This window comes from Anopheles maculipalpis, chromosome 3RL, assembly GCF_943734695.1.
Source record: "Anopheles maculipalpis chromosome 3RL, idAnoMacuDA_375_x, whole genome shotgun sequence".
NCBI lineage: Eukaryota > Metazoa > Arthropoda > Insecta > Diptera > Culicidae > Anopheles > Anopheles maculipalpis.
Window position 1 is genome coordinate 82,743,205 of NC_064872.1, and position 26,854 is coordinate 82,770,058.

Sequence of the window (26,854 nt, forward strand, 5' to 3'; positions counted from 1 at the left end):
GCCGAGCTTTAGTATTTAGTACCATTCGACGACAAGAAGCAGCAAGAAAAAGGGGTTGTGGGAAAAAGAAAAATCATCTAAACTCACCCAAACTATATTCAAACCTCGACTGTGTGTGTGTATCGATCTTTATCCTAACAAGCATAATACATTTACACATACAAATTAGTTGTTTTTTGGAGGAAGCAGGACGATTGGAAGGATTTAGAAGAAAAAACGATACGATTGAAACGCTACTAGTAGTGGTGAGGGATAACATTTACTGAGCGCATTTTTGTGAAACCATTATTTCTTTTTTATAGTTTATTCCCTAACACTTCTTTCCAGTTTCGTTGCCTTTATTTCCCCGTAATCTTTAGGTGTGCGCATTTGAATGTTTTGATTGAAATTACAAATGGAAACTCGTGCATATATATATTATGTTAACTTTTGTTAATTTAGTTGTTTATTTTAGGTTTATTGGTTCCCTTTCGGATGTAACTATTGCCCTGTATACTATATGATCGATTATCGAATGTGAAGAGTAAAAGGATAAACAAGCAGAGAGACATATATACGAAACTATCACTCATCATAACAAAGCAAGTGAAGCGTTGAGCGTCAGACAGCAAACGGAAATGAATCGAGAAAGAAACACGATCGAAAAAATAGGTGAGCTTTTATCTTTCGACTAAATGCAACATTTCCCGTGTTATTATAATACACATCGCAGCTGCAAATGCTTCAGCTGCTAGCGCTTTTAAATCGCTAAACCGATTCTCTGCGAGCCGAAACACGCGGATGGAGGAAGACAAGCTTTGTTTTTGCCCAGTAGCCAGAAAGCAATATCCTTGTGATTGTGAGAAATGGAGGCGAATGAAGAAAGCGGATCATCTTTCTAACCAATTTTCTGCCCTTTTTATTTGGAAAAAAGCGAGCGATAGAAAAACAAATCCATTTTAAATGCATTATTTTCCCCCAGAAGTATATAAAAAGCAAATGAGCCCCTGCGGCTCCCATTTCTGCTTAGTTATGTGGTCGATTATCGATATTTTAACAGCGATCGGCATACGACACACTATTACTATCATAACACATACGCAGTATTCTCTTGTCTAGTTGTAATGATGAATAGGAATGAATGAGCTTTCTTCTTTGCGCTGAACCCGCGATCGCGGTTGTTAACAACCGTCTTTTTGTAATAAAGTAGACACGTTAAGGAGCTATAGGAACAATTATTAATTGCATTAACAAAATCAAACGCAAAACTACTGAAACATACATTTAAAAAACAAGACACCACACACACACGTAAAAGGTTTCTTCTTCAGTGCAGTTTAAAGTTATAGTTTCGGGTTTCTATTGCGAATATTAATGGACATAAGTAGGTCAAAGGTGAATTAATTAATTTAGCTAAAAAAGTAACAATACACAGAGAAAAGAAACAAGAAGATGAAGCGATATGCTATTATCTGTTAGAGATGATGTATTTTTCATACTTTTTTCAACAATTTTCCGAACTCTCTAAATCGTCACAATTAACGTAATCTTGCCGGTTGGTTTTTCTATCATTATTAATATTCTAACGCTCTTACACGTAGGCACCAAAGAGCTCACAGAAATGCCTTCAACCTGGGCTTCAATGTCTTTGCTTGCATGCTGCATGCTTTTTTTTGTGTAATTCTTCTCGACACTATTCGGGGAAGTGATCAGTCCCGGGCTAAAAACGACAGGAACGATGTGGTTTGCGGATTGACCTGGCGTATTGCCATACTTTCGATGAGTATTTCTGGCATACCAGTCAAGGGATCATCTTGCTCATAATAGTACGGTGATGTTGGGCTACCGTTTGTTGTTTCGTACGCTTCTGTATCTTTGTCCCGCGATGATGGTGATGTGCATACCGTTTCCGGTTTCTGCTCGGGAACGATGCTCCAGTCGAGCGGTTCCGAGTTTTGAAGTTCCGGTGTGTATGGTGTATGGTTGGAAGACTGATGATCTACATTAGTCCTCGTATTCCTGGTCACATCGCCGCCAGTATTGTTTTGCTGTTCCGCTTTCGTGCCACCACGGTGCTCCTGACCACGTACGTTTCGATCGTGCTTAGTGCGGGCCGCCGGCGGCTGGCCTTGCCGACTGTCGGTGCGGGGGGTTGTAGGGCTTTTTGGTGGTGGATGCGATTTTTGTTTCGCTATCGATGGACCGAGTACGGGGCGGGATGAGTTGGAGGATAGTTGATGTTTGTCCTGGGTACGTTTCGGTGATGGTGTCGCACCGGTGACGGTTATCTTCGGCAGAGCTGCCAACTTTTCCGTTGTGCGTGGTGAAAGCTTCTGCCGGCTAGTTGATGACCGGGGAGGCACCGTATTCGATGGCTGCTGTGGTTGATGGATAGGATGTTTCTTTGCTGGAGAAGTAGGTGCTGTGGCGGGTGTGTCACGACGTGTAATCGTTGCAACAATATTTCCATCCTCGTGCAAACGAATCGATCGCTTATCGGTACCGGACGTTGATTTGGGGGACGTTTTATCTACCGGGGTACTCTTCGTTTGAGATCGTTTTTTATTTTCCTTGTCGTTGGTGGTGTTGTGCTGATTGGAAGCTTTACCGCTCCTACCGGACGAACGATCGGACGTGCCCGCTTTTGCTCCTTTCGATTTCTGTCCCGAAGTATCATTTTCTTTCGCCTTTACACCTGTCACTGATGGTTTGTGTGTGTCGTTCGCTGTTGGTTGTTGCACCGTTTCAACACCATTTTCCTTTGGCGTCTCATTACCATTCACCAATATCGGGCTGTCGACTGAATGGTCCGCCTCCGCCTGCACTTCTGCACTGCTCGGTTCCTTTAAGTACTTGCCGTACAGCTTATCTAATCCTGCTATATGCCCAAAGTAAATGTCAAGCGTCATTAGCAGGAGCGCTTTCGTCTGTTCACACAGATTCGGGATGATGATCAATGCCTTCCGCACCGTGTACAGAAGATCTTGAACTTCTTTCTTGTGTTCTTCCTTTACTTCCTGCCCGTTGAGTATGATCTGGGCCAGCACTAGCTTGGCCAAACTGGACTGAAACCGGTAAGTGCCCGGTTGCTGACAGCATTTGCTAATTTCCTGCTCAAGCTCGGACGTAAGCAGCAGCAGCAAGGATTGTCCCAGGATATGGATTCGTTTGCAGAATGCGACCCGCTTCCGGTGGTAGTACTCACCAAGCAACGTGACTGAGTTGTAGAAACGGTGAATATTTTCCTGTTTCAACCGTTCGATGGAGAGAAAGTTTTGCTGCAGCGTCGCAATCATGGCGTTGCGAACTTTCGTTTCATAGAAGGAAGCGTCGGCTAGCTGGTGGGAGGCAAATACGATTGCAAACTGGATGGCAAACATGGCATTTGAAAGTGCTTCCTCGTTGAGGTAAAGAAAGAGATCACTGTGAGAAAAGGTGGGAAGAAAACAAAGGAAAATTAGTTAGTAGGGAAACGTGTTCACAGCTACCAGGCGTCTCCATAATGGATAAACTTTTATCGAGTAAGCAAGAAACACGTGTTTACGAAGCTACTGCCAATCACGTGCATTCTCCCGGATCAACCACGTGTAGTACCGTGTGTCGTTAATGCAAATAAACTTCATTCAGGTACGGCGTCGATGACGATCGGTTTTAAATAACAATCGAGTGTGTGCGTAGGAAGTTGACGATGCAACGGTGGATGCTGTATCGTATGGTGTTGTGGACTCCACAGTCTCTACAAGCGTCGCTTCAATATTTATGGCTTTAAATCATGTCTCATTAGATACGAATAAATCAGCGAAAAACATACACTTTTCTTATCCGATCGGCCGATTTACTGTACTTGCCGGCGTTATGAATTGATTTGGAAAAACAAGTGACAAAAACAGTCATGAAACTATCCTCGATCTAAGAAATTTCAGAAGGATTTTCGTCAAGACGAGTGTTACACGTAGGTAAGATGCAAGAAAAGCTGTTGAAGAAATCCCAGATATCGTGAAAATAAATTTCCTGCAGCTTTTCCTGGATGGCTTAGCCAGCAATCATTAAAAAATACCTTTTTTTCTTGGCTTAACGACGTTCTGGATCAAGCCGGCTAGCGGAGGATGGCGGGATATAGTCAGCTCTTACTATGGAGTAACAATCCGGATGGGATTTGAACTCCAATTTTGCCATATGAACAACGGTAACCGTAAGGTCATCTACTTTCTTTAATATTTTGCTCACATGCTTAGCAGAACCATAATCAAAAACGGGGCATTCACAAATCATGTTTACTTCCAAGAAAATAGCACCCAGAGTTGGTCTATTTATCTACCACACATGCTTTAACGCACTCTAACGTAAAAATAGATTATACTTATGTTTTGTTTTTGATACTTAAATATTATTGTTTCTTTTTATACACAGATTATTTGAACCCATTTAGCAACGTTACTCTAGAGCGTGCGTAAGTGTGCGTTTCCTCTTATCAACGCATAATACACTCCACTCACGAGCGAGAAGTTTACCAGCAAAACAATAACAATCTCCACAGTCTCGTAGGTCCTCTTCTGCCAACCAAAAACCAACCGTTATTAATAACGCGTTCCTTTAGCCGCTAACATAAGTCGCTCAGCAGAAGAGCATACCGCAGGGGATGCGAAAAAACATTGCACCAAACCAAACATGCCGGCAAAAGAGACGTAAAAGAGATCGAGTGCAGCGAGTGGTGTGCCTTTGATGGTAGTGGTTTTCATTCGAGAGGTTGCGATACACATGTGTAAAAACTGCGTGCCGCCCGAGACAAACAAGCAAGAGCCTTTACCCTCTGTGAAGGGCAGGTGAAGGAATGGAATGATTGCTGCTCATCACGACGATCCATCTTGCGGCTACTTCCTCCATCTTGTTTCTGAATTCGGAGGAAGCAGCGTTGGACGATCAGCATCCAAGCAATCTTTAGCAACGCTCACTATCCAGATAGTTCTGTTTCCCTTTCAAATGATTATGGAAATGAGAACTTGCATTGTAAGACACCCCAACAAGCAATGGAGTGGCGCTTAAAAGGCACCTTTTTCCCACACTCTCACAATGAAAGGCGGGGGAGGCATATCTACACGTATTGAGCGTAGCTAATTCGCCTATCGGAGGCTTCAAAGGGGGGCCTTTGTTAAAGGCAGTAAATCAGTCAAACTAGTTTGAAAGCGGTTAGGCACAAGGTCCCTTTTAGCTCAGCTTAGCATCAGATGAGTCATCAATATTTTGTAGAGCACAGTCAAAACTTACTTGAGCAGTTGATCGTTGGTGATGAGTCGACGGAACAGTTCGGCGAACTTTCGCAGATGGTACGTTTGCTCGATCGTTTCCGCGTGCGGATTAATTTTACCAATTTCCTGCCTTATTTCGTCAAACACCGGTGATGGGTGGTTGCCAGGGTTGTTCAGCTCATGATTGTTCACCGTACCGCTACCACTTTTCTGCGACATTTGCTCCATTGCGAAAAGAGAGAGAGAGAGATGGCCAAAAAAAAGCTGCCACCGGAAACACCGGTAACACGTGCAAACTACGCACCGAACAATTAAAGGGGTCCTAGGCTTTTCTCACACTAAACTCGGCACGGACTAGCAAATATCACGATCGTTCCCTTGCGCACTTGAAGTATGTAGTTTTCGAACTCGATCACCCAAAGCTTTATGTTTAAACACCCGTTAAACTAACTATAAAACTTCTCGTCACCAACACGATGCGCGAACCGGGCTGCTGAAGCGAACTAATCACTTTAAACGCTCCAGAGCTTCTGTCGTAGCGCGTGATACCCTCGGAGCCTAAATCGGTGTGCGTAACGGCCGTTAGCCGGGGATAGTTTTCGCTCTCCTATTCTCGCCGGTACCTTTCCGGCATAGGGTTCGTGGTGTACAGCGCTCTCCTGACTACCTGGGCCCTTGTATGTTTTCCCAGCCTCGCCTGAACTGGTCCGTGAACCACTACACTGAACCTTTTGTGACGTACGGGGGGAAGAACGGCGTGTGCATACCTGCGATTGAACCTAAAAAGACACAAAGAGAATAAGATGAGAATATGCTGTACGCTGTACCATGCGCTTAAACTTACCTACAAAAAAAAAAAAAAACGATCGCTGTGTGTTGGTGCGAGAGACCACCCCAAAAAGGGCTTAAGCCACCGAGAACCGGAAAAAGAGGAAAAAATGGCTCTTTCTCCTCTCTGTTCTCACATACCAAATTCCAACGCAATTCAAACGTAGACAGATCCGACAGACGACCTGCGTATTAAAGTGTGTGTGTTTTGCGTATAACTTTCCATCATGCGCGCATTAAACATAACGAAAACGTGATCCAACGTTTAAACCTAGTGGAGGTGGGCTGCGAGAGCTCGGAGAAACCGTGAGCGAACTGAGCGCCCGGAACATTGCGTCAGATCGATGGCAGATAGACGCGTGTGTCCCGCGACCATGGTGGTGGTGATGATGTGGATGATGAGGGGTGCATATTTCGTGACGCATTTACCAACCAACCAGCCGACAGACACACACATACAAGCTGATCGGTACAGAGTCGAAATGAGCATTTAAAAAACTCACCCCGTCATCATATGGTGTACATATGTATTGACCTGACGCACCACGAACGCCAATCTTTAAGGGATGTTGGGGTGCGATGAGTATGTTTTGATTTTATAAAGATATTACCTAAAACATTGTCTCAACATTTTTACTCTTTATAAGATAATTTAAACGAATACTGCTTTTAAAAGAAAGGGTAAGAAATATAAATACGTCACAAATGCTTATAATCTTTTTCATCCATTTTTGCTATATACATTGGTGATAAACAGAACAGGAATTTCTTTAAAATGTTCTTATGTACCTGTTGACCATGGCAGGATGGAATTGTGCCTGCCGTAAAGGGTAGTTTTTCGGTTCAAGTGCAAGGTCATTTGTTATTGCTTTGCCAATGCTACGTTGTATTTGTGTACTCAGAGGGACACAGGGAATGAAATACAGATATTACCCGTTATACGCTATACCAGTTTCCGGCAGGCTAATGCAGTCGTGTGGCAACAAAAAACTAGAAAATTGTTATTAAAAATAGAAATAGGTATTTTCTTTGGTAGTAAAACTATCGAAGAATCGTTGCAATATAGCAAAAATTGGGGCCAACTGTGCCAGATAAAGCAATTCAAACTGCAACTTGCTTTAACCTGTCTCGCAAAGGTGGAATTAACTTTCATTTCATCCACAATTTCAATATCAAAATTTCCTCCTCACGTTCTCATGAGTGTTTGTAAGACTTTCTCACTTTGAAATCGCTTTTTGAAAACCTGGCACATTCACAAGCTTCCCCTGTAAGTGGCTATGTGCCTAGTGAATAGCGTATGTTGGTAATTGTGATACTCACTGGGATGTAGTTTACATTTAAAAGTTCCGCAATACTGTGCTTCTTCAATGTAGAACTGTATTGTTTAATTATTTGTCTTTTTCGGTACACTATAAACAGGGATAAGATCGAAGTTCTTATTCTACAGTGCGTAGCATAAATAAAAGAAACTGTCGTATTTTTATCAGAGTAATAATCAAATATTGAAGAAACAGTACTCACAAGCGTCTTCTAGAGAGGTAAACAAGTTTTTTTTTCTCTCGTGATTTTGGTAAGTAGAAAATGCTTAATTTTTAGCATTTCAGAACCACTCTGATGGAAAATGGTATTTTCAAGACATTTAACGCGAATTCGTGACAAGACGTCTTTTAGTTGAAAATGAAAATGCTTTTTAATTTTTGCTTTTCCATCAATTCCAAATAAATAAAGTTAAAGCTAAATAAATGAGTTGAATATTAATAATAAATTAAAATTAAAAGCGTTTGTTTCAATAACGACGTACAATTTGTGTTATTTACAACTTGAATTACTCTGCAAAAACACGTAAGTTCGTATAGCTACGTTGCGCACTGTATGTGTGTGTGTGTGTGTGTGTGTGTGTGTGTGTGTGTGTGTGTGTGTGTGTGTGTGTGTGTTTGAATAGATTTTATTTCGCTCGACAAAAAAAACACTAAACACGATGAAAGCATGCAAAGTCAATAAACGGCCACGCGAAATAATATTATTTTCCGTAAGTAATATCACTGAAATGGCATATAATTGTGCGAAATTATCATCAAATATGCCGAAAGACGAATTTTCTCTCTAACGCTAGTGCTTAGATATATCTTACTGATGTGTGGGTCACTGGTGTGTGGATACAATGGGTCAATCCAGTCGAGAGCAGATCCGTTTCTAGCGTGTCTTTTTGAGGTCCACCCGATCGGTTAGCTGTATCGGGGGATCGTCTTTGGCAATGCTAACGGCAACGTTTCCGGTGACCGTTGATGTGTGAGGATGGCGCTGATGTACGGACCCGTTACCATTTTCGACCGTAATAAAGTGTTGCTTGTCTTGTTGGGTGACCGGTACGTTCGTTGAGGTTACAGCAGGATGTACGACTATATGGCTGGTGTGTGATGGAGGATGTTGCTGCTGTTGCTGGTGTGTGACAGAAGTACACGCTGCCGCCGGATGCAAATGGTTCAGTTGGGCAGCATTCTGTGAGATGCTGAGCTCGATGTGACTGCTATAGTCAAACAATGCTTTCAATCTGCATTCGGTTAAAGTTTGTTTTAATGATCAACAGGGACGTAAAAATGAAAATGAAGATCATATACAGAAAGAGATACAGCATGAAAGACAAACATAGGGAAAGAGAGAGAAAGAAAAAACACAACAGTTAGAGGAACGAGTTAAAACTATAATTAAATGAGATGAAGTATGCAATTGATGCTAAACAAGTTAGTAAGTTTTAAGCTACGGAACTACGAAAGCATTAAAAATAGTTGCACAGCTGCATAAGATGGGAGAATAGGCTGCTCGGGGCAGCTCTATTTATTTGCTACAATTTCAAAATAAATTTCACCTACAGAAACATAATTTATTGTCCTTTCCTTGGCGTTTAACAAACAATGAAAACTGGGACGCCGCACGCACACACTCAATCATACGATAAATCCACATGCCTTTCAACTATATTCTGGGAACTAATCAACCTGGGTCCCGATACATTTACACCTTACAGCCCTCCATATCCTATATATGCCTTATAATCTCAGTCCTGGCAAAGCAACGGTCAAAATCACACCGACGTCCTCAAAATCAAAAACGTCTTCCTTCTAACATACACTAGACTAGAATTAATGTCCATGTCTGGAAAATTTTCCTCTACACTTCGAACTGGTGATGTGTTTCGAGAATTTTAAGCATAAACTGTGCGATATGATTCTAAGCTCCTTCGTCAGTTTCTCACATCAAACAGATTTTATAATCCGTTTCCCCTGTCCTATATCGATGTGGCAAAGCTTATTAATTATATATCTCACTTCATCGAAGTTATAATATCTTGATTTCGAATACAAAAAAAGCGCAGAGATTTTTCTGTAAATTATAAAATGCATTGCATTATGATGAATGTATCGAAAATGATCTTAAAAATATTGCTAAACATTCAAGCGAACGTTTCAAACACGAACACAAAAAAAAAACACGCAAATCAATGACGAGATACGGATGAGAGTGGTATGATAAATATTAGACGAACGAAATGAACGAAATTAATAAATAGTTACACGTACAGCGGTGGTTGCGCTGAATCATGGGAATGGATGGAAAAACATATGAATAAATTAAATTAAATAATTCCATCCCCGGGCTAGTGCGAATGCGAATACAATTGCCAAACTAAAAATAAGTACAGTTAGGTACGTCCTACAATATACGGTGCCTTGTTAGTGGTGTATTGCATAAGGAGATGGTATGCCCTCTTTGTGCTTGCTGTGTTTCACTATACGAAATCTTTTGGCCAACATTCTAAACTCTTTCCTCTAGCAAATGGCAATCATGGTACGGCAACGAGCGTACCAATTTATTGTTAGCAAAGCAGCGCAAATTCAATTGATGATAAACGTAAGGTAGCTAAGAAAGATGAAATAATTCTCCACTAACCGAGCGCACAGCTCTCGCCTCACGGTGGCGGTGAACTTGTTGAACAGACACAGTGTGGCCGCCGTCCCGAACACCACATTGTACAGCAGCACGATCATAAAGTTGCCCAACCACTCGATTTGACCGAAATCGCCGAGCAGATCGAAATTTGTAATACCTGAATAGAGATTGGAAAGAGTTTTGTGGTTAATAATTCGCTTGTATCGATGGTACGGGGGAAGAAGTTCTGCCGTGTTGTGATACTTGCCTAGAATGCGTGCGAGAAGTGGTAGCGCTGAGCTAAGGATCAGCACGAGACCACAATTCGCAATGAGCTGCGGCATGGAAGTGTTGCGCCGCCTTGGACGCACATTGTACATGAACGGCATCGTGTAGAGCCCTACGGTGGACGTAACACCCAGGTAGGTGATAATGCACACCTCCAGCGTTGCGCCCAACGGTCCGAGCTTTGATAGGGACGTAATCCCAAGTGTGAATTGCTGCAATTGCACAAGGGAAAGAAACGAAATTTTCTTGAGTTTATGAAACCTTGTTTTTTGAACATTCAAGTTATTGCTAGTTTTCCCTTACCCTCGTACTTAACGGGACAGCCTTGATGCCGATCAATAGTTCTAGCGTGTTCTGCACGACCAACAGGACCGCAATGCCGGTAAGAATCAACAATAGCAGCATCGCTATCGGATAGACCAGATTTCTCTGCAGCGCCGAAGAGCTTCGTTGCTTGTCTGTGGCGAAAGAGAAGGAAAAAATCAAATATATATTCAAAACAGACACAGAGAACTAATTGAATAAACTTACCTAGCACTTTACGTTCAGACTCTAGCTCTCTCAGTCTTTCAAACAGCTTGGCCGATTCATGCGTACTGCCATTAGTGGCTGTCTTGATTTGATACAAATCATCCAGCCCGGAGCAAAGTTTGGCAGGCGTTAGATCTATCGTTGTTACACTCTTTAGCTCTGTACCAGGCGGGAAACCAAGATGAGCGGATCAGATAAACGAATATCCTTAGGACACACATAGCGATCGCATTCTTACCTATGTTAAGGTTAGCGTTGGCCAGCTTGCGCTTAACGGTCGCCTCCTCAATGTTGAAGGCGTGGAATTCTTCATTCACGTCACGCAAAAGGTTTGGTTTGACCAGCACCTGGCCCACCACAGCGAACAGTCTTACGAAACCCAATGGGGTGCAAACTGAAAGTATGGAAAAATAAACAAAAGAGCAGATTTAAAAAATTGTTGCAAAATTAACAACAAAAAAATGATAGTGGCATTGTAAACCTCCGACATCGGTGGCGTTGGAGAAACATCCTACGGGCATCCCTGGCCTTTAGTCTAGGCGTTGCAAAACATTTCCTTTTCTTAGCAAGCAGACAAGAGAGTGCAAACAACAAAATAACGCACCCGTCAGGAACGGTTGACGGTTACCAAGGAGACGAACTTCGCATTTAGCAGTCCTTGGACGGTGGCTTCCAATCAACAAGCGAACTTGTGTAGTTAACAACGCGCATTACGACGAGCACAGGTCTGTGGTGCCCTTTGTTTGGCTACACAGTTGCAGTCGACAGGAAGCCATTCAGGCGCCTAGTGTTGTGATTCATTTTGCTGCTACTAAAAACTAACTTTCATCAGAATGATGTCCAAAGAGGACGAGGAAGCGTTCGAGGCGGGTTTAAGCAAGGTGGACGAAGTGATGAGAATACTCAGCCTAATGACCAGCGGTGACAAAGCCAAGGAACAGATGGGTGTCGCATTTGCCGACCAGTAAGTTTAAATTGGGAAACATCATTAAGCAGGAGATCGTCCTTAATAAAATGTGCTGCTTTGGTTTGGATTTTAACAGATTTCTTGGCACTGATACGGCCACAAAGCACAAGGAAGAAACGAACGTTGAAAACTTTATCGTTCGCGTTAATCAGGAACGGACCGTTATCAACCATCCAACATCCGACGAACCACCGCTCGAGCAACCGATGCAGGACAAGTACGCCTTTATGGCCGAAATCGAACGGGACGCTGCAAGGCGTGCAGCAGAGCGGCGCGAACGAGAACAGGTTGCCCAAGGCTTGCGGCGGGCCGGTAATCGAGCATTTCGGCGGGGCGAATACGAACAGGCGATCAATATGTACTCGAAAGCGATCGATCAAATACGCGACAGTCCGATACTGTACAATAATCGTGCGCTGGCATACATTCGGATCGAGCTGTACAAACGGGCCATCATCGATTGTGACTTTGTGATCAGCAAGTTGGATGAGAAAAATTTACGCTCGTGGATTTTCCGTGCCCAAGGATATTACCGGCTGGGGGAGCTGAAGGCGTACGAAAAAAGTGTCGCCGAAGCGAGAAAACACAATCCCCGGGAGCTCGCGTACATCGATCGGATTGTGCGAGAAATTGAGGGTAAATCGGCAGCAATCGGCACGGTTGGGGAGGAGCAAATGGGAGCGACTGGTGATGAACACTCGGGAGAAAAAATAGTGGAAGCTGAGGTGGCGGAGGCAGCAGCAGTAACAACCACTCTGAGCCAGGATCGGTTTGCTACGAAACCTTTACCGATGGACGATGTACAATCCACTTCATCTGGAGAGCTTTCAGAAGGTTAGAACGAGTCCCGCGAAAAACGAATGTCGCGTGTTAATGTACAATAAAATTATCTCAAATTAAGTAACATTTCTTGTTCGGAAAGTTGATGAATTTTTCTACACACGTCACTGCCCCGATCCGAAAATGAACGATTCGTTACGATTTTGACGAATCGTCGACCGACACTGAGTGGTTTTTGCGGTTGATGCGCGCTTTGTTTACATGACTATTGATTAAACATTGTTACGCCAAAAAGGCTGCCATCGCTGGGCAGACATCCATCCGCACTTTTCGGTAACTACAGCAAGACACCTGTCATACGGGACAAGGTCTAGGATGTGGTTTGAACCACAAGTCGAAGGATACGATTTTGTCAGTGTCCACCACCTTCGGCGGTGCCGATGGATGGATGGTGTTGCGAATACGGCAGCCGCTAGTTTGCGTACAACTGATTGGAACTGTTTGAGTTAGCTCAAACGGAAAAGAGATGTTTTACTAGCAAAGAGCGGCAACTCGGAGATCTGACATCTGACACTGATATTAAATATTCTATTACAATCTTGCGTAAGAGACCACCGTACGTTGTCTTTTTCTAGACGGCTCATTATTCCGTTGCGGTTGGACAAGATGTAACGATTACGTGCTTCGTCTAGCATAGCAAAAGGCGCCATAAGAATAACTACTAATCCCTAAGCTTATCGTAATGCAAAACAAAAATTGGATTGAGAGTACAGGTGTGGCGGGAAAATGCCAGCAAAAACACTTACCTAATAATAACAGTACACCAAAAAAGGACACACACGAGTACAAAAATGGCAAATGGCATTTGGCTAAATCTGGTTTCGGGTTTGCGATGGTCGACATAAAAAAAAGAGAAGAGAAAAAAACATTTAAATAAACAATCGAATCGCAACAAACAACAAGTAAATACAACGGCAGAACTTACTCAGCAGCGCCTGAAAGGTGTTCCGTTCCGGATCACCCAGGGCGGATATGATGTACGTGGTCGCAAACACGATGAAAGCGAGCAGCGAAAACACGGTAAACGTTTCGTACACCCGCGCCATAATGCCCTTCTTGTGGCCGCTGAAGCCGGACGATTCGGTAAACAGGTAGGTGAAGGGCAACAGCACAAACAGTGCCAGATTCGAGAACAGAAATATGTAGTTCCAGAGCCCTGTAACACACAAACGAAAAACAAAAAAGATTAAGATATTTGTCATTGAGCGGGAAACGGGACATAAACTGTTTGGGGGGTTTGGTCGGGCATTTGACGTACCTTGTATTAGTGAGCTGTTCAACCACTTCACGTAGTAACTGTTGGGGTAGAGGATGAGCACCTCGTTGCTTGCGATCGAGATGGGAAGTAGCAGCGCAGCACCGACCGCCACGGAAAAGGAGAAGCTGCATAACCATAAGCTGGGTGGGTGCAGCAGCAGCAGCAGCAGCATAAAAAGGCAAAAGAAAACATGTACAAAAATAGTTAGTGAAGCGGAACAATAGTAGGGCCTGGTCGGAGGTTTTGGAGGGCGCGAGGTTGATGGGATTGGTTTATTGTTTGGTGTCATGAATGCAAATGTGCATTACGAATGACGAATCGCACAATGAGACAACAATCGCAACCGTTATGCATCACGTGTGGCGCAATATGTTGAATTCAAATTCTTGGGGAAGATTTAAATTATCTAAAAAATTAAAACAGGAAAGGACTGCTTAAAAATACATGAATTGTTAGTTTTATCTTGGAACAAATAAAATTATTCAAAAAAAATTTAATTTTTAAACAAATAACTCAAAAATACTTGGAGAAATTTAATAATGAATAAATAAAGAGCAGAATTCTTTTTTGAAACATAAACACAAGTAAATCGTTGAATTAATTCATAAGACAAAATAAAGTTAAAAAATTATAGCAAAAGAATTTTAAAAATAAACCTAATTTCTGCAGACAATTTTTAACAAAAAAACAAAATATAGCAAATACGTTTAAAACATACAATTCCGTTGCCTTGTGAATTCTTCCCTTCCTTACCTAATTCGATACACTGTAATTTCATCGTCGTCAGTAGCAAATAAGTCGTCCCGATCGCGCCTTCTGAAGCGATTGATCAGCGCATAGCTTCCAAGATAAAGCAACAGAAACAGTAACATAAAGATCTGCAAATAAACATTGAAGAAAAGTTGATTAAATTACGAAAGAGTTTACTTAGTCGTTCAATTATTGTACATTTTTATCATTGAAACCAGGACAAACCGCTCAGTGCCGCCCCATTAAGGCCTGTTTGAAAATCGATCACACCAATTACCCAATCGGATGCCATGCCCGAAGCGTGCAATGATCCGTGTATCAGAACGATCGTCTCAACTTTCCAATCGCAACTTGTTTCTTCGTTCGATGCACCAGCATTCTTCAACCATAAAACTGCATTCAAACAGACTGCAACAGTCACGCATCGTTTCATGGCGAAGGTGGGTTCGGACGCGACAGTTTCGCTTTAGTATGGCCAGAGTGTGTCGCTGTAGGTTAACGGAGTTCCAGTAGAGCTATTTTTGGTGCGTCGAAATCGTTTCGTTTGGTCTGAACAACATACGGCAGTGATTTGCTCCCTTTTTGGAGCGAGCAGAAATTAAACCTCCGAGAACAGGAGAATGGAATCGAAATAATTTTTTGTTTAAAAAAAACAAGTTCATCATGTTTGACACCATAAGCAAATCATGTCAGGCTGAAAAAATCCTGCTTTCGTCGCTGGACATCAACCATCCAGTGAATGTAACGGGAAAATCCACTAAATGGTTGTTGTCAATGCTCGCGCTCTTCCAGACGATCGGTGCTAACGGAAGAGGTGCTTGGTTTATTACAGTTATGGACAACGTTTTAATCTCGATATTGAGGCGGATAGTGGTGCGGCCCGCTGCTGAAGCACAATGCAAAAAACGTGAATTGAACGTTACTATTACGCTGCCCAACAAACTGGAAAGAAGAGGTAGAATTGAGGAAACTGTCCCGTGAATGGGATTGCTTGGGAAGTTCGGATTTGTCTATCAGAGGACAGAGGTCTATCAGAGTGAATCGATTAGCAACGAGCATTGAATACTATCATTTGGATTTGTTATCATACTTCTGCTTAGAATTTATTCAAACTGCTCGTGTTTTGTATGTGCGACAGTGGCGCCGGTTTTTCACACGACAGGACTGTGGTTCAAAATGCCATCCGGGACCGTTCCACCGTAGTGAGGGCCAACTATCCAACTATGTGGTGTCAATAAAGTCTAGTCAAGTTGGAGATCGCTAGGCCAAGAAGAAGAATTTAAAAAAGCAGCGTAAGAATGCATTTCCCTTTTTTTTTCGACAAACATTCTGCCTGCAAGCCGTCTAGACCTACTGATGACAATCACATCACGCAAACACTAAAATTTTCGTTAACTCTCTTCAAACACACTCAATTGTGTGACAAATATTTGAGCACAACAGTAACTACCGTGGCTGTTGTGACGAAAAAAAAAAGCACCAATCGTCACGCCAGCCAGCCATCATGCTTTACGACTCGTCGACGCGAGACTCTCTTCTTTCGGATGGCACGGTGCTGGTCACGTGCCGTGGGAAAGAGGAGTATGATTTGTTTGCGGACCACCCAAAAGCTAACCGTTTCCGTGCATATGGAGAAGGAGAAGGTTTTATTTATGTAAGGAGGTTTATGAGTTGTTTGACGATTTACTTTTTGGGTCTTTCGAGTTGAGGTTGGAAACAATTGAGGGTTGCTGGAAAATAAATGACCGATTATTGCTCGTAAAGCATGTTCGACAAATATAGTTTGTTCTTACGCCATAGACCGTAAACGTTTAATATTGGCAATGAGTATTGAGGAGACACAGCTAGGCTCTTTTCGTGATCTGCTCGACAATCAGACGTACTGGAGCCTTTTTTTCTGAGCGCCGTGGAAAAGTGTCCTACTGAATACTAACTGTACGAGAATTTGTGTACCTTATACATATTTATGCGCCATTTGTATATTGCATATAGGGAATCTTTGCCTCTTCCAAGTCAACTTTAAGTCATCAGTGGTATTGGCTTTGAACTTCAGAACGCGATAGTGAAGTTTATAATTGCTTGCCTTAATGAAGCTCCCTCACTGATAAGGAGGATGATGGGATGGAATTATCATCGTAATTTTTCCCCAGTATGCTAGTAATAGCACTTAATACGAGCTAAGATTGAAATATTTTCAGTTTTTACTGGAGTGAATGAAGACTTATGGGCCGAAAAATATGTTTTATGATTATTTAGAAATAATAATTTAATAAGCAGTTACAGCGATGCCATCATAAGTAAAAGGATCCAGGAATGACATGCCATAGGCTCTCGAAGTTTTTGTAGAGCCGAAGAGGCTGAAGTAGGAGTGTCTCCATCATCGTCCTCTTCAAAACAGTACGAACTGATAACCCTTGCCGCACAAAATGTAAATATTAAAATTAAATAACTCATTTTAAACTAACAAAATATGCAAACGTTACAGCTTTCAAATCCCTCCTAAAAACACCACCCAAAAGGTTAATAACCTTCGCCTTAAAGAAAAGCAAAGCGTGAATCAACACAATCATACCAATAAAGTCAAATTTCCAACTATATGCTAAAAATAAAACATCAAATAAATGTTTCCCTCGCTTGGGGGTGCTTACATTTCTCGGCTCTTGCTACAATCATTCATAAATCTAATCCCCCGTAGTGCATGCAGTAGTGCCTGGGGTTGCATGTAAAACCGATTTCCAGCAAAGTGCATCTGCACGCAAAGCACCAGCAGATACTGGGGCGCATACCGTTCCGTTGGCGGAACGGCAAAGGAACGATTGAGGCCTGGTGCAGTGGTTTCGTCGGTAGCACAAAAACAGCCACATCATAAGTCATGCAACACTGCCGAAAAGAGCTTAAACTGCAATCGGACGGACACGATGAAACACGAAACTACCGAGTTTCGATGGAATGCAGATCTGTTATGCATTTGTTTCTTCGCTTCTTTTTGTCCTACAACAATAAAGCTACAGCTGCACCAGTCGCCGCTTGTTGTTCCTCAACCCATTCGCTGGGGCGTGTAGAAGTTATTTTTATTTATGGATTAATGTACAAAAAAACAAAAAACAAGCATGCAACGCGGAACCACGAACACGCGGTTAGATGATGATAAGCTAAGTCTGGCTGCTGTGCAAAATTGCGTGCGAGATGATTCAACAAAACGGCCAACAAACACACCACTTGCGTTTCGCTTTCGTTTGGGCCAACAGTAGTGTGGTGCATTTGTAACGATTGCTGCTGTAGCCAACGATCTACTGGCTAGCTCTACTAGACCAAACATTGACCTCAGGTCCATTGGGTTGAGACACATTGGACTTGGGTTGCATAAGTTTTGCTGCCAAAAGGGACGATAGGGATTTAAAAATATATCTGCTAAACTTCCGAGGGTGTTCCAAAGTTGGAACAGACAATTGTTGTACTTTCAAACACAAGGAACTCTTCGCTCTAGCAACACATTCAACACACATGCTCTAGCGCGATTATTGTGTGCCTCCGCGGATAGTGCAGCTACGCACTTGCGTTAGAAGCGACAGAAAGAAAATAGCGTGTTGCGTGTCCACCGGAAGCTGTTTTGATTGTGACGATTTTAACTGAAGACTGGTGTGCAATGGGCCTAGTGGCGAACAAAGAGAACCCTAGTCTTTAGCAAGGGTGAGGGTAAATATAACTAGTTTGGAATTCTTTCCCGTAGGGGATGGAAAATTGTGGCGCAAAAGGACAATTTTGAACGTAGAATCAGATGTGTGTTAAGTTTGTAGTTTTAAGGAACCTATGTCTAGTATTCAGAAGCAATAATGGACCGTAAATTATAAGATGTATGAATATAAAGCAGCTCATCAAGTACCCTTATCTCCTTCCAATATCTTCAAACTGATTTAAAAGAATCGAATCAAGATTGCATCTAACTTTAGACTGGTCCGTTTAATCCATAAGCAACGGAATAAACACACAAAGCAGCTGTCCAGCAGCAGCAGCAGTAGTTTACAGTCTCACGTGCCCAGTGGCGTCTGTTTACTAAACAAAGAAGCACAACGTCATAACGTTCATTGGGGAGACCTCCAAGGCAAAAACCACGTAGTAAACAAAACGTTGCAGGTCCTCCTAGACCGTCGTTCTTTTTTCCGATTTAATTGAAGCCAGTCATGACGAAACCCGTCGTGGTTTGTTTACATTTTCTTCTACACTAACTGAAACACAAGTATCGGAATCAACTCAACTAAACAAACGTCTGCATGTGTCCGAGATGATGCTTCCTGTGCTCTCATGTGCTCCTACAGTCTTCTACAGCAACGTCACAAACAACTTATCGATTTAATTCGTGATGCAGTATGGTCTGCCGAAGAACTGCAACTTCAGCTCAACTTGCCAAGTTCCCATTTCCCTCGAGTGACACGCATTTCAAGGTACAAAGTGTGACTGTAACGCAATGTGGCACGAGGGCACACACGCGCGAGCGCACGCAATGGCAAATACCGCTGATAAGCGCTGATATGTGCACCGATATCACAGTGCAGAGAACGATGCTTTGCACCTGCTACACAATACTATCAAGAAAGCGGCGGCCATTGAGCTATCGAGCGAAGTTTAAGGGCTATCGATTTCCGGTCAAAATATTGCATTGCCACATTAACTGCTTAGCAATAATACAATATCCGGTTTAAGGATATTAAGTGCAGAAGGGACATCTTTCAAATTTTGAATCGTAATCCGTAAGCTTTTTGAGACATTAAGAATTGTACTTTAGAGTGTTAATAGTCAGACTTTCTTGCCACGACTGATCACATAACTAATCGAACGCTACGGTTCTTCCACAGACACCTCTACTGTCCACAAATATTACACACTAGCACAACAAACCGTGCAAAAAGTCCAAAAGACATTCCAAAAGATAAGACAACGAAAAACGAACAAGCAACTTACATCCATTTGTACCTCATGTCATGTCTTTTGGGTTGCCGAAACATCCGGACACCTAGGAACCTTCAGTCGAGGTAGATTGCTCTTCTAAATATAGTGCGTGTTACAATACCGGCAAGAACCAAGCTCCATCTATGTGAAGCGAAATCTTCAGCATGAGGGTTGGTTCGGGTGTGAATCTTTGTCCGGTCTCTCCAAAGTCCTAACTGTATTCGATCGTTTCTAGCTTGTGCCATATCGCTCAACAGCTTGCCGACCCGAATCGATACTACTTTTCCTGCTGGCCATCGCGCTAGTACTGATTGTCCATCAATATTCACGCGCAGTGTTTGAGCAAAATGCGTTACTTCAGTATAGACACAATAAAGAGCCGCTGGAGAGCAACGAGCAGGCACCGGGCCATATGGGGCAACCGGTAATAATTCCCGAGAACCCAACAGGTCAACTACCGACCAGTGTTAAGGAACGGATAGATCTTGGCTGGCAACGGCAGGGTTACAATCAATTCGTTTCTGATCTGATCTCCGTTCGACGTGTGTTGCCTGAGGTGCGTGATCCTTGGTGTCGGCAGAACATCAATTCTCGAACAGTTTTGCCACCGGTTTCCGTTGTGATTGTGTTTCACGATGAAGCTCTGTCGGTGTTGTTAAGAACCGTGCATTCGGTGTTAAATCGTACCCCTCCGGAGCTTATTCGAGAGATCTTACTGATCGATGATTGGTCAAGTTTGGGTAAGTTTTCGATGTTCGGCGTGTCAATTTTGGATAATCTTTTCTTACCCATCTTTAGTGGAACTCAAAACATTCCTGGATGATTACTTCCTGCCCTACAACGATAAGGTACACATTCTGCGTACTTCGAAGCGTGTTGGACTGATAAAAGGAAGAATTTTCGGTGCCAAACGTGCATCCGCTGAATATTTGGTCTTTCTCGATGCTCACTGTGAGTGTCTGGCAGGATGGTTGGAACCCATGCTCGAGCTGGTAGTTAATCAGGACAGTAGCAATAGGAAAATTATCGCAGTACCCACAATCGACTGGATAAATGAGACGACACTCGCTCTTCAGGTGGGTCCATCCACAGGGCTGTATGGAGCGTTCGATTGGAATCTCAGCTTTCAGTGGCGTCCACGGTATGATCGTTATCATCGACAGGAGCAGGTGAGTTGGTACAAGCTGTCTGTATTCTGTATTGAGAGTAATATTTATCCATTTAAAAACAGAATGCTCTAGAACCATTCGATAGTCCAGTTATGGCTGGTGGACTGTTCTGTATAGAGAAGCAATTTTTTGCCCAACTAGGCTGGTACGATCCAGGACTTCAAGTGTATGGAGGTGAGAACATGGAGCTATCCTTCAAGGTGTGGATGTGTGGTGGAGCAATAAAAATTGTGCCATGCTCGCACGTTGCCCACATCCAGAAACGTAACCATCCTTACATTGGGGTAAGACGAAAACCTTAGGCCAAGAAAATTAAGAACCCATTCACAACTAACCTCTGTATCTTTCTCGTAAAAGCAGAGCTACACAAAGGAGCGGGAATTAACGATGAAGAATAGTCTTCGTGTGGCCGAAGTTTGGATAGACGAGTATGCCGAGTTTCTCTACCGTTTGCATCCTGACTATCGGACCCTGTTGACTTCATCCAATCCCAAAAGTGTCGATCTCAGCGAACGTCGACTTCTTCGCAGTCGGCTAGCATGCCGATCGTTCGCTTGGTATCTGCAAAACGTCTTTCCCGAGCAGGATGATCCATCCCGGGCTCAAGCGATGGGTTGGATCCGGAACGAGAATCAATCCGACAGTCTCTGCATTACCTGGCCGATGCGAGATCGCTCGCTAGCGTTGCTTCATTGCCATGGCTTAGGTGGGCAACAGATCTGGTTCCATCGAACATCTGGTGAGATCACCCGAGAAGGACACTGTCTTGGGGTGATCAGCGGAGGATCACAGGGCCACGAAGTGGTGATGGCACTCTGCACATCTCAACCTAACTCCGATGCATACCAATGGCTCTATGTTCGACAGACTGGCCAGTTGGTAAACGTTGCTAGTGAACTATGTCTGGTACCGGCCAGAAATCGGTTTCGTTTAACAGTGGAACAATGTGAACCGCATGGAGAGAAGTTCAGTTCCGGATTGGATGGCAACCGCCAAAGATGGACTTTTCAAATTGATAAAATATGATCATGGAACGAGGATCAATAAAAAATCGCGACTCAAATAAAACCGGGAAAGTAAAAATTGCTTCCACTTCCTTCTTGAGAAGGAAATCCGCAAACAGATATATGACACATGAATCAACTGCGGATCTCTGCGCGTGTTTTTGCAAATTCGATACCGAAAAGCACAAAACCGGATGGTCCCTGCTGGTGAAAGGAGAAAAGCATTTCTCCTGCGCTCACGCGCCAGACACACGAACACACACACCGGTCGTGCGGCGATTGCTAATTTTGTGCGCTGCAAAACAACCAAAACAAGGCGCCATTATCATCGAAAAGATCGGTAATGATCTTTTCGATGCTTCTTACTGTTGTGGACGTAAAGGGAGAAAGTACGCAAAGTGATCGTAGGTGCTAAATATAGGCCACAAGTATGGGGCGCCACCGTTGCAAGGGTTTGGTTTTCTTACGGGTCGGGAGCACTTGATTAGTTTGAGGTAGTGAAGTGAGCCGATTGATTAACTGTGATGCAACGCTACTACGAAATGCGGTACTGAGGACGATCCATAGGTGATTTTACTGGAGAGAGCTTAAAAGCGTGGAAGGATGGAAGTGCTCTGAAACATCAGGCACATACTGACGGGTTATGATAAATAATTTATTCTTCAAATTTGTTACTCTAGCCTCACGGTGTGATTTTTTATCGAAATTTGTTTCTTTCTTTATTATTATCAATCTATTTCTTTCCCAATTTTTTGAAAATTTTAATTTGTACAGTAGCAATACGGCCAGAATGTTCGAACGGAATGAAAAAACAAAATGAACAGTAAATAAACTAATGAAAGTTCCGTAAAACCGTACTCAGCTCATGTCTAACAAGTGCTCCATTCAACGTGAAGCACATTTGTGAAGAGAAATGCGTACAGATTTAACACATCAGTGTTAACAAAACTGCAGCTGGCAGGCATCGAGCATTATTGGCGCTATTTCCAAGCATTCCAGAGATGAAAATCGAGAAAACAGCCCACCAGTCAGATAGATGTGGCTCGTGCAAATGCTTCGCTCTAACTATGTTGTCTGCAAAACATTATGCATTCTTCGGTTAGTAACGTGAGTAGATGTGTGATTTGTTGTTTAATTAATTTTATTGAAAAAAGTATCGATTTTTTTACGCAACCAAATTGAAACAATCATAACATCAATTTTACGAGAGGCTATAAACATTCCAACGGAAATTTTAAATTTCCCACGTGAGTGATCTTTCGATGCCGTCATTGCCTACTTGAGATCTTGTTTCTTAAATCACTACAAGTGGCATTCTAGATTTTGTTTCAAGAGTAGCAAGCTTACTACGATTACTAAATACGAAACAAGCCTTTCCATTACCCATTACTTAACGACTGTTTTCTGAATATATTTGCAGATAAAAATTGCATTCTTTACACATAAATAGTTGGAATTCCCGTTCGAAACTCAAGGGTAGTTTATCTTATTTTTTATAGGTACCAAGTTTAAAAAAATCCAACAAATGTCTACCTGTGCTGGCTTGGCAGCAACAATTCATATCAAAAGTTAGTAGGGTAGCGGTAATTATCATTTTCGGAGCCATGAAATAGGGCCACCAAGGAACAAATGAAGGTCGAGACGCTACAGAAAGCAACGCGAAAAAGGCCAGCCCATGCCACGGTTTCGCTGCGGCCAAACCATAGGTAAAACACATACCTGCAATTACGCACCCGCTTCCGTCGGTTAAGAAAGCTTGGCAGAAAAGCGCGTTCGAAATTAAGCAAACAAATAATACCCTTCCAAAGAAAAGAAGAGCCAAAAGTTGGTTCTTGCACTCTATCGAATTGAGTAGCTTTTCGTTGAGCGAAGCAACGTTTGGTTGGATGCCGTTGAGGCGATGTTGGGAACAACGGGTAGGCACAACATGCAGAACAATAAATGTAACAACATCACACCGTCTGTACCTCCACCCTGCTCGCTAACGCATTGTAATGATGCTCTCCCGTCCTCCCCACCCACGGCAGCATTACTCTGGACGCGATAACGAATAAGACGCGGATACGTGGTAAGCGCGCGCTCGTGTCTTGGCGGTTTCTCTGCCTCCTCCTGCTCCTAAGCACAATCCACAGTCCGTGTTTGTTTTTGTAGGCACAAGAAACTGGAGTACGGTGATCCAGAGATCGCCGATACGACGAGCAATTTCCAATGCGTGCCAAGTATGCCATGATTTCTTCATCCAAAAGGTGTTGTTGTTTTGTGTTTGCTTTAGGCCAAATTCAATATTGGAAAGTGCTGCATCTTGCCGCAAATGCGTGCATCTAAAGCCAACCAACACAATCGTTATCGGGCGAGGTAATTGTGTAGCTGTAGACTTTGTCTTATCGTGTGGGACCTTCTACTGAATGGATTATTCACACCAACGACAGCTGTGCTGTTGGGTACTTTTTCCTCCCCTGGGTACTTTTCGCGAGATACTTTTCGCTCCCTAATTACGCTTGTACGAGATGCCGCCGCATCGGATGTGAGGTCAAAGTCGAGAGTGATTAAATACTTCTTCTTGAATTACGCAATGGACTACTCTGTAGTGCTAGCCGACTGGCTTGAATTACAATTTCTGTTGACCATTTTTACAAGCAGCTACCGTATCGTTCATACCGCTGCACGCAGTAAAACTGCACCGGGTAACACTGTGACCTAATTTCAGCTATCTAGACTAAAACTCCAGGGGAGCACGGAAAATAATAAAGCAACAAAAAACATTTGATTTTCATATTTACTTCGCGTGGTACTTCGGTGGCAGTCTACTTACGATATGCTCCCGGACCGTGTTGTGAAACATTTGTTCCCGTATGTCGGGCACTTCCTGCTCCTCGTCCTGCTCCATCGCGTTCAGGACGGCAAAAAGTTGCGTCGCGTTGAGCGTAATTTTGGTGCCGTTGGAGTGGCCTTTGAACGGCCACGAAAGCAGTGCGAACGGGATGCCCAAACACCTAAACAAAAAAAAAAAAGCTCCCAGACGACGCGGTTCACCGTAATCCAACCTTCTATTCGTTGGATTACTTTGATTTTGTATGCGTCACTACCGGGGTGCTGACGGGAATTTCGCGTTGGTCGTGGAATGCACTCTCTTTTCTAATGGCACTAGGCACCACCACCATCCGTGGATCCGGGAGGCCTCAAAATATCACAACACATCACCATAAGGCTTGCTGTGGCCTTTTCAATACTGGCGTGCCACACAAAAACACGAAAACACACACGCACTTTTTTATATTCCCGACCAAATTTCTTTCAAACCGGACACACCTTCCCGGGCAGGAAGCATCCTCGACTCTCGAATGGGATTATGCCTGCTTGGATGAAAATTTTGCCACTTTCACTTTGATGCATATGACGCGAAGGCAAATGCACCGATCACAGGACAGTGTTGTCAGGTGGATTCCCCTCACGACCTGATAATGCACTGTGGCCAGTTGCCGAAAGAAAATAAAGCTGTTTTTAGCGAATGAAATTGTGTCGCAATTATTAGATTTTGATAATTTCGCTTTATTTCACACTCACTGCGCGACGCGTACGTTGTTGATGGGAAGGAAGCTTGTTGTGTTTACAAGTAAAACGTCATGAAGCAGACGCGTTCACGAAACACCTCGAACTGTGTCGAACGAAAGGTCCGTCCATTTTGTGCAGGTAAAATTTTTTAACGAAGTTTTAAAAAAGTAATGTTTCTTTTTGGTTCAAAAGGATGATCTCAATAGATAAAATAATTGTTTATTAGCGTTTATTGTACTAAATTATAAAGAAATTCATACAAGCACTGTTTTTAAACGGGGAAAATGAGCGCTAAAGCGTAAAAGGATGATCTGAATAGATAAAATAATTGTTTATTAGCGTTTATTGTACTAAATTATAAAGAAATTCATACAAGCACTGTTTTTAAACGGGGAAAATGAGCGCTAAAGCGTCTCTGAACTGTCAATCGATTTCAACGAAAAACGGTTAATTTAACGAAGCGAACGTCAGATAGGAAGGCACAGAATTCAACGAAAATAATAAGTAAACAAAATATTTAATAAATGATTAATAATTTACAGCCCATTTTAATATATGCATTTGTTAGGACGCTACAAGCTTCATTGGTCCATTCTTTCAGTCAATAAATAGTTGGCACGATCGCTAACCTCTAGATTAAGATCAAAACAATACGCCACCCGGCTCGATGTTGACACTTGAAAACTACGGGCTTATTTTACTTCCTATGAAAGAATTTATTCATCATCCAGTACTGCAGCATTTACAAGACACAAGATGGTCCGTGTCCTAGAACGGAAGAGGATTCATCCTTTCGCTGTGTTCACTTCTTGGAGGGTGTAGACAGCTCAGCGATGGCCTTAGCTTCGGCTAAAAAAGCAACACGAGAAGATTGTTAGTTCACACGATACGTAGCGATCGGACACTACTGATGACCAGTTATCACGTACCTTCCTGGTTTCGCTTCTTCTCTTCGGCCAGTTTAGCGTCACGAATAACCTTCTGTTGTGCCTCGATCTCACGAATTCCAACCTCACGCTTGGCCAGACGCTGCTGATGGTAAGCACCGTATGCTACACCGACAACCAGGAAGGACCAACGGCCGAACTGGAATAAAAACGTGCACAATTACATTAAATCACCGGGTACTTAGGGACGTGTTGCAGATGTTTCCCAACAGACAGTGACCACAACCACACCGGAACCCATTCCGGGATGAAGGATCGCTCCGGTAACCAATCATCATTACATAATGTTTTGGTAACACGGTGCTTTACGCGCTGGGTTTCCGGCCTAGTTCCAACCGATTCCTTACCCGGATCAGCGGGGATACGCGAACTGGGGCGCCTAGATCAGCCATTTCGGATTCTGCGGGATCAAAATTTGCGGCGAGGCAGAAAAATAGACGATTTTCTGGCGCAGAACGATTGCTATCGGTCCGAATGGCAGAATGTAAAAAGTTGACAGCTGACAGGTATGTTGAAAAGTCGATGCAGGGTTAGTCGGGTTGATCGATTCAAGCAACGATGTCGATGTGATATATTTTTAATTGAAATAGAACTTTTTGTTAATATTATTATACATCATTC

General features: G+C 42.9%; 4 protein-coding genes across 4 annotated transcripts; 1 reads left to right on the forward strand and 3 right to left on the reverse strand.

The window, feature by feature from the left end:
• Positions 1 to 1,688: 1,688 nt before the first annotated feature.
• Positions 1,689 to 5,453, reverse strand: LOC126561844 (uncharacterized). The gene is made up of 2 exons (XM_050218181.1): positions 5,245 to 5,453; positions 1,689 to 3,402 (listed from the first exon to the last, which is right to left on the reverse strand). The coding sequence occupies exons 1-2, from the start codon at positions 5,451 to 5,453 to the stop codon at positions 1,689 to 1,691; spliced, it is 1,923 nt and encodes a 640-aa protein (XP_050074138.1).
• Positions 5,454 to 9,937: 4,484 nt separating this feature from the next.
• On the reverse strand, positions 9,938 to 24,705 carry LOC126562059 (protein Lilipod). Its single transcript, XM_050218471.1, has 10 exons — positions 24,547 to 24,705; positions 14,618 to 14,742; positions 13,865 to 14,004; positions 13,532 to 13,762; positions 13,353 to 13,421; positions 11,038 to 11,193; positions 10,800 to 10,958; positions 10,572 to 10,726; positions 10,249 to 10,480; positions 9,938 to 10,158 (listed from the first exon to the last, which is right to left on the reverse strand). The coding sequence occupies exons 1-10, from the start codon at positions 24,619 to 24,621 to the stop codon at positions 9,947 to 9,949; spliced, it is 1,554 nt and encodes a 517-aa protein (XP_050074428.1). The 5' UTR covers positions 24,622 to 24,705; the 3' UTR covers positions 9,938 to 9,946.
• LOC126562707 (tetratricopeptide repeat protein 12-like) lies at positions 11,631 to 12,605 on the forward strand. Its single transcript, XM_050219273.1, has 2 exons — positions 11,631 to 11,763; positions 11,843 to 12,605. The coding sequence occupies exons 1-2, from the start codon at positions 11,633 to 11,635 to the stop codon at positions 12,603 to 12,605; spliced, it is 894 nt and encodes a 297-aa protein (XP_050075230.1). The 5' UTR covers positions 11,631 to 11,632.
• A 1,273-nt stretch (positions 24,706 to 25,978) lies between the features above and the next one.
• Positions 25,979 to 26,743, reverse strand: LOC126563424 (ATP synthase subunit e, mitochondrial). The gene is made up of 3 exons (XM_050220068.1): positions 26,581 to 26,743; positions 26,216 to 26,372; positions 25,979 to 26,135 (listed from the first exon to the last, which is right to left on the reverse strand). The coding sequence occupies exons 1-3, from the start codon at positions 26,623 to 26,625 to the stop codon at positions 26,089 to 26,091; spliced, it is 249 nt and encodes an 82-aa protein (XP_050076025.1). The 5' UTR covers positions 26,626 to 26,743; the 3' UTR covers positions 25,979 to 26,088.
• Between the last annotated feature and the right edge of the window lie 111 nt (positions 26,744 to 26,854).